The sequence below is a fragment of the Triticum aestivum genome, chromosome 1B, assembly GCF_018294505.1.
Source record: "Triticum aestivum cultivar Chinese Spring chromosome 1B, IWGSC CS RefSeq v2.1, whole genome shotgun sequence".
Taxonomy (NCBI): domain Eukaryota; kingdom Viridiplantae; phylum Streptophyta; class Magnoliopsida; order Poales; family Poaceae; genus Triticum; species Triticum aestivum.
Genome location: NC_057795.1, coordinates 107,298,720 through 107,306,512, shown reverse-complemented (window position 1 = coordinate 107,306,512; position 7,793 = coordinate 107,298,720). Strand labels below are relative to the sequence as shown.

Below are 7,793 nucleotides of genomic sequence, written 5' to 3'. Positions count from 1 at the left end.
TCGTTATTAGCCCCCTAATGGATTGAGGACCGAGTAGAAAAGAAGGTTGAAGTTGGTCCAGCCGTGACTCTCGTGCTTCGCAAGTACCCATGCTTGATTGGAGGCCCACGGTGAAACTTTGGCTTCGTTTCAGTCGCCTTGATCGATTCAGAAGTTGTCGAGTGGACTCATGCTGGCACTCGTCCAGTGTTGCTTCGATGCAAAATCTTTAGTGCGATTGGTTACTGCGGATCCCGGATCTCACGAGATTTGAAAATTTGGGAAGCACGCGGGGCGGAGCGCGCCGTAGTAAGCGGGGCGGATAGATAAGGGCACCTTGATTTATGCGCCACCTTTTTCACCACGTACTCGGCGTGCGACTGTTGCGGGATTTGACAGGATTGCTCGGGCCGACGCGTCAGCCACTCGGAAGTGGGTCCCTAAAAGGCGTCGGGGCCGAGGCGCCTGCACTATGCGCCCTCATTACCCTTCTTATTTCTCTGCTTCTCCACTGCATCTTCCTCCGCCCTCGACGTCGTCGCCTCGCCAGCGCGCAGCCCGCCACCATGGTGAAGGACAAGACGGCGGCGATGGAGCGCGAAAAAGGCGACGGGGACGGCAAAAGGCAAGAAGACGAATCGGGGGGTCGTCATTGAGGTCTGCGCTGCCACCGAGCTGGATCCAGGGCGATTGGATCTGATCTTCACTCCGGCCAGAGGATCTGGAGGAACTGGCCGCCTCTAGTTTGATCGTTGTCGGGGTCACGAGGTTGCCGGATGGGGAGACGGAGCCTCAGTCGCGGTCGGGTGAGTGTGTCCTTCTTGCTACCCATGTCGATCATGGCTTCTCTCTTCCTCCACATCCTTTTTTCCAGGGATTATGGAACTTTTTCGGTGCTCAGCTTCACCACTTCTCCCCCAACACCATCACGTATCTTGTTGTGTTCGTGTCCATGTTTGAGAACTTCTTGGGTTGTCGACCGCACTGGGGTCTCTTCAAGCACATTTTCATGATCCGTTCCCAAATTGTAAAGAAGGCAAATTCGAGTGACGAGAGGACGCATGTGATCCAGATGTGTAGGGGTCTAGGGATCCACATGAGGAAAAGGAGCACTTTCCCTACCATGACGCTTCCCGAATCGGTCAGGGGCTGGCAGTCAACCTGGTTCTACTGCCAGGATATTGTGACCCTCGGTCAGTCGACCGGTCTTCCCCCTTTGTCCTTAGATTGTGCCCAGTAGGCTTCTTAACTGACCATGAACACAGCGGAGAAATTAGAGACAAACATGTTGGTTGAGAGGGTAGTCCAATTGGTCCGTCTGGGTGTAACTGGCATGGACTTCTTGGAGGTGTTTCTTAGTTGACGCATCCAGCCGCTCCAAGCTCGTGACCACCCAATGTGGATGTACTCGGGTGTCAACGACACCTCTTGGGTTCACCCAGAGGAGGTTACAAATGAGACGGTGGACCTGTGGCTGAAGGGAATTACCGGGAACAAGGATAACCCCAGGGGAGTCAGGAGAGTGGATCCATTCGACACTGACAACCAGTCGGACAAGGTCTGATCCTTGCTACCGAGTGTACTTCAATCTGTCTAATTGTTTCTGAATTCGACTGATGTTTGATTGAATTCTTGCCTTGTAGGTTTATACTGAGATGTACTCAATGCCCAATGGTGAACAAGCCCTGGAGCAAGACCAGGAGGGAGAGGATAGCGTAAAAGAGAGCAGCGACTGGCAATCCCCTGATGACGATGATGAAGAGAGTGACGAGTCAGATGACGAAGAGGAAGTTGACTCACCACCTCACACAGAGATGAAGGAAATATGCCCTAGAGGCAATAATAAAGTTATTATTTATTTCCTTATATCATGATAAATGTTTATTATTCATGCTATAGTTGTATTAACCGGAAACATAATACATGTGTGAATACATAGACAAACATAGTGTCACTAGTATGCCTCTACTTGACTAGCTCGTTGATAAAAGATGGTTGTGTTTCCTAACCATAGACATGAGTTTTCATTTGATTAACGGGATCACATCATTAGGAGAATGATGTGATTGACTTGACCCATTCCGTTAGCTTAGCACTTGATCGTTTAGTATGTTGATATTGCTTCCTTCATGACTTATACATGTTCCTACAACTATGAGATTATGCAACTCCCATTTACCGGACGTCACAACGTAACTGGGTGATTATAAAGGAGCTCTACAGGTGTCTCCGAAGGTACATGTTGAGTTGGCGTATTTTGAGATTAGGATTTGTCACTCCGATTGTCGGAGAGGTATCTCTGGGCCCTCTCAGTAATATACATCACTATAAGCCTTGCAAGCAATGTAGCTAATGAGTTAGTTGCGGGATGATGCATTACATAACGAGTAAAGGGACTTGCCAGTAACGAGATTGAACTAGGTACTGAGATACCGACGATCGAATCTCGGGCAAGTAACATACCGAATGACAAAGGGAACAATGTATGTTGTTATGCGGTTTGACCGATAAAGATCTTCGTAGAATGTGTAGGAGCCAATATGAGCATCCAGGTTCCGCTATTGGTTATTGACCGGAGACGTGTCTCGGTCATGTCTACATAGTTCTCGAACCCGTAGGGTCCGCACGCTTAAAGTTAGATGACGGTTATATTATGAGTTTATATGTTTTGATGTACCAAAGGTAGTTCAGAGTCCCGGATTTGATCAAGGACATAACGAGGAGTCTCAAAATGGTTGAGACGTAAAGATCGATATATTAGATGACTATGTTCGGACACCGGAATAGTTTCGGGTGGATTCGGGCATATACCGGAGTACTCGGGGATCCCTAAGTGGAGAAGAGGAGGGGCGGCTAGGGCAGGCCGCGCGCCCCCTCCCCCAGTCTGAATAGGACAAGGAAGGGGGGCGGCGCCCCCTTTCCTTCCTCTCCTCTCTCCCTTCCTTCCCCCTCCTACTCCAACTAGGAAAAGACGGAGTCCTACTCACGGTGGGAGTAGGACTCCTCCCTGGTGCACCTCCTCCTGGACGGCCACCCCCTCCCCCTTGATCCTTTATATACGGGGGTAGGGGGGCACCTCTAGACACAACAATTGATCCCTTGGATCTCTTAGCCGTGTGCGGTGCCCCCCTCCACCATAATCCACCTCGATAATATCATAGCGGTGCTTAGGAGAAGCCCTGCGTCGGTAGAACATCATCATCGTCACCACGCTGTCGTGCTGACCAAACTCTCCCTCAAAGCTCGGCTGGATCGGAGTTCGAGGGACGTCATCGAGCTGAACGTGTGCTGAACTCGGAGGTGCCGTACGTTTGGTACTTGATCGGTCGGATCGTGAAGACGTACGACTACATCAGCCGCGTTGTGATAACGCTTCCGCTTTCGGTCTACGAGGGTATGTGGACAACACTCTCCACTCTCGTTTCTATGCGTCACCATGATCTTGCGTGTGCATAGGATTTTTTTTGAAATTACTAAGTTCCCCAACAGTGGCATCAGAGCCAGGTTTTATGCATAGATGTTATATGCACGAGTAGAACATAAGTGAGTTGTGGGTGATACAAGTCATACTGCTTACCAGCATGTCATAATTGGTTCGGTGGTATTGTTGGATGATGCGGCCCGGACCGACATTACGCGTACACTTACGCGAGACTGGTTCTACCGACGTGCTTTGCACATAGGTGGCTGGCGGTTGTCAGTTTCTCCAAGTTTAGCTGAACTAAGTGTGGATACACCCGGTCCTTGAGAAGGTTAAAACACCACTAACTTGACGAACTATTGTTGTGGTTTCGATGCGTAGGTAAGAACGGTTCTTGCTCAGCCTGTAGCAGCCACGTAAAACTTGCAACAACAAAGTAGAGGACGTCTAACTTGTTTTTGCAGGGCATGTTGTGATGTGATATGGTCAAGACGTGATGCTATATTTTATTGTACGAGATGATCATGTTTTGTAACCGAGTTATCAACAACTTGCATGAGCCATATAGTTGTCACTTTATTGTATGCAATACAATCGCCCTGTAATTGCTTTACTTTATTACTAAGCGGTAGCAATAGTCATAGAAGCAATAAGTAGTGAAACGACAACTATGCTACGATGGAGATCAAGGTGTCGCGCCGGCGACGATGGTGATCATGGCGGTGCTTCGGAGATGGAGATCACAAGCACAAGATGATGATGGCCATATCATATCATTTATATTGATTGCATGTGATGTTTATCCTTTATGCATCTTATTTTGCTTTGATTGACGATAGCATTATAAGATGATCTCTCACTAAATTTTCAAGGTATAAGTGTTCTCCCTGAGTATGCACCGCTGCGAAAGTTCTTCGTGCTGAGACACCACGTGATGATCGGGTGTGATAGGCTCTACTTTCAAATACAACGGGTGCAAAACAGTTGCACACGCGGAATACTCAGGTTAAACTTGACGAGCCTGGCATATACAGATATGGCCTCGGAACACTGAGACCGAAATGTCGAGCGTGAATCATATAGTAGATATGATCAACATAGTGATGTTCACCATTGAAAACTACTCCATCTCACGTGATGATCGGACATGGTTTAGTTGATTTGGATCACGTGATCACTTAGATGATTAGAGGGATGTATATCTAAGTGGGAGTTAAGTAATATGATTAATTGAACTTAAATTTATCCTGAACTTAGTACCTGATAGTATTTTGCTTGTCTATGTTTGTTGTAGATAGATGGTTCGTGTTGTTGTTCCGTTGATTTTTAATGCGTTCCTTGAGAAAGATAAGTTGAAAGATTATGGTAGCAATTACACGGACTGGGTCCGCAACTTGAGGATTATCCTCATTGCTGCATAGAAGAATTATGTCTTGGAAGCACCACTGGGTGTCAGGCCTGCTGCAGATGCAACTGACGACGTTAACAACGTTTGGCAGAGCAAAGCTGATGACTACTCGATAGTTCAGTGTGCCATGCTTTACGGCTTAGAACCAGGACTTCAACGATGTTTTGAACGTCATGGAGCATATGAGATGTTCCAGGAGTTGAAGTTAATATTTCAAGCAAATGCCCGGATTGAGAGATATGAAGTCACCAATAAGTTCTATATGTGCAAGATGGAAGAGAATAGTTCTGTTAGTGAACATATACTCAAAATGTCTGGGTATAATAATCACTTGATTCAACTGGGAGTTAATCTTCCCGATGATAGTGTCATTGACAGAATTCTTCAATCACTGCCACCAAGCTACAAGAGCTTTGTTATGAACTATAATATGGAAGGGATGAACAAGACTATTCCCGAGCTCTTCGCAATGCTAAAAGCTGCGGAGGTAGAAATCAAAAGGGAGCATCAAGTGTTGATGGTCAACAAGACCAGCAGTTTCAAGAAAAGGGTAAAGGGAAGAAGGGCAACTTCAAGAAGAACGGCAAACAAGTTGCTGCTCAAGAGAAGAAACCCAAGTCTGGACCTAAGCCTGAGACTGAGTGCTTCTACTGAAAGCAGACTGGTCACTAGAAGCGGAACTGCCCCAAGTATTTGGCCGATAAGAAGGATGGCAAGGTGAACAAAGGTATATGTGATATACATGTTATTGATGTGTACCTTACTAATGCTCGCAGTAGCACCTGGGTATTTGATACTGGTTCTGTTGCTAATATTTGCAACTCGAAACAAGGACTACGGATTAAGCGAAGATTGTCTAAGGACGAGGTGACGATGCGCATGGGAAATGGTTCCAAGGTCGATGTGATTGCGGTCAGCACGCTACCTCTACATATACCTTCGGGATTAGTTTTAGACCTGAATAATTGTTATTTGGTGCCAGCGTTAAGCATGAACATTATATGTGGATCTTGTTTGATGCGAGACGGTTAGTCATTTAAATCAGAGAATAATGGTTGTTATATTTATATGAGTAATATCTTTTATGGTCATGCACCCTTGATGAGTGGTCTATTTTTATTGAATCTCGATAGTAGTGATACACATATTCATAATGTTGAAGCCAAAAGATGCAGAGTTGATAATGATAGTGCAACTTATTTGTGGCAGTGCCGTTTGGGTCATATTGGTGTAAAGCGCATGAAGAAACTCCATACTGATGGACTTCTGGAATCACTTGATTATGAATCACTTGGTACTTGTGAACCATGCCTCATGGGCAAGATGACTAAAACGCCGTTCTCTGAAACTATGGGGCGCGCAACAGATTTGTTGGAAATCATACATACTGATGTATGTGGTCCAATGAACATTGAGGCTCGTGGCGGGTATCGTTATTTTCTCTACCTTCACAGATGATTTGAGCAGATATGGGTATATATACTTAATGAAACATAAGCATGAAACATTTGAAAAGTTCAAAGAATTTCAGAGTAAAGTGGAAAATCATCGTAACAACAAAATAAAGTTTCTACGATCTGATCGTGGAGGAGAATATTTGAGTTACGAGTTTGGTTTACATTTAAAACAATGCGGAATAGTTTCGCAACTCCCGCCACCCGGAACACCACAACGTAATGGTGTGTCCAAACGTCGTAATCGTACTTTACTAGATATGGTGCGATCTATGATGTCTCTTACTGATTTGCTGCTATCGTTTTGTGTTTATGCTTTAGAGACGGCCGCATTCATGTTAAATAGGGCACCATAAAAATCCGTTGAGACGACGCCTTATGAACTATGGTTTGGCAAGAAACCAAAGTTGTCGTTTCTTAAAGTTTGGGGCTGCGATGCTTATTTGAAAAAACTTCAACCAGATAAGCTCGAACCCAAATCAGAGAAATGTGTCTTCATAGGATACCCAAAGGAGACTATGGGGTACACCTTCTATCACAGATCTAAAGGCAAGACTTTTGTCGCTAAATTTGGATCCTTTCTAGGGAAGGAGTATCTCTCGAAAGAAGTGAGTTGGAGGAAAGTAGAACTTGATGAGGTAACTGTACCTGCTCCCTTATTGGAAAGTAGTTCATCACAGAAACCGGTTCCTATGACGACTACACCAATTAGTGAGGAAGCTAATGATATTGATCATGAAACTTTAGATCAAGTTACTACCTATCCTCGTAGGTCAACCAGAGTAAGAACCGCACTAGAGTGGTACGGTAATCCTATTCTAGAGGTCATGTTACTTGACCATGGTGAACCTACGAACTATGAGGAAGCAATGATGAGCCCAGATTCCACAACATGGCTTGAGGCCATGAAATCTGAGATGGGATCCATGTATGAGAACAAAGTATGGACTTTGCTTGACTTGCCCAATGACCTGCAAGTCATCGAGAATAAATGGATCTTCAAGAAGAAGACTGCCGCTGATGGTAATGTTACTGTCTACAAAGCTCGACTTGTTGCGAAAGGTTTTCGACAAGTTCAAGGGGTTGACTACGATGAGACTTTCTCACCCGTAGCGATGCTTAAGTCTGTCCGAATCATGTTAGCAATTGCCGCATTTTATGATTATGAAATATGGCAAATGGATGTCAAAACTGCATTCCTGAATGGATTTCTAGAAGAAGAGTTGTATATGATGCAACCAGAAGGTTTTGTCGATCCAAAAGGTGCTAATAAAGTGTGCAAGCTCTAGCGATCCATTTATGGACTGGTGCAAGCCTCTCAGAGTTGGACTAAACGCTTTGATAGTGTGATCAAAGCATATGGTTTTGTGTAGACTTTTGGAGAAGCTTGTATTTACAAGAAAGTGAGTGGGAGCTCTGTAGCATTTTTGATATTATATGTAGATGACATATTGTTGATTGGAAATGATACAGAATTTATGGATAGCATAAAAGCATACTTGAATAAAAGTTTTTCAATGAAAGACCTCGG

General features: G+C 45.0%; 1 protein-coding gene across 1 annotated transcript in view; it reads left to right on the top strand.

Annotated features, from left to right (window-relative positions):
• Window positions 1–1,375: 1,375 nt before the first annotated feature.
• Window positions 1,376–7,793, top strand: part of LOC123077550 (uncharacterized protein DDB_G0284459) — a 45,397-nt gene continuing 38,979 nt past the window's right edge. The window contains exons 1-2 of the mRNA XM_044499836.1: window positions 1,376–1,537; window positions 1,623–1,750. Coding sequence (XP_044355771.1) covers window positions 1,376–1,537; window positions 1,623–1,750 — 290 coding nt within the window. The remainder of the gene's footprint in view (window positions 1,538–1,622; window positions 1,751–7,793) is intronic.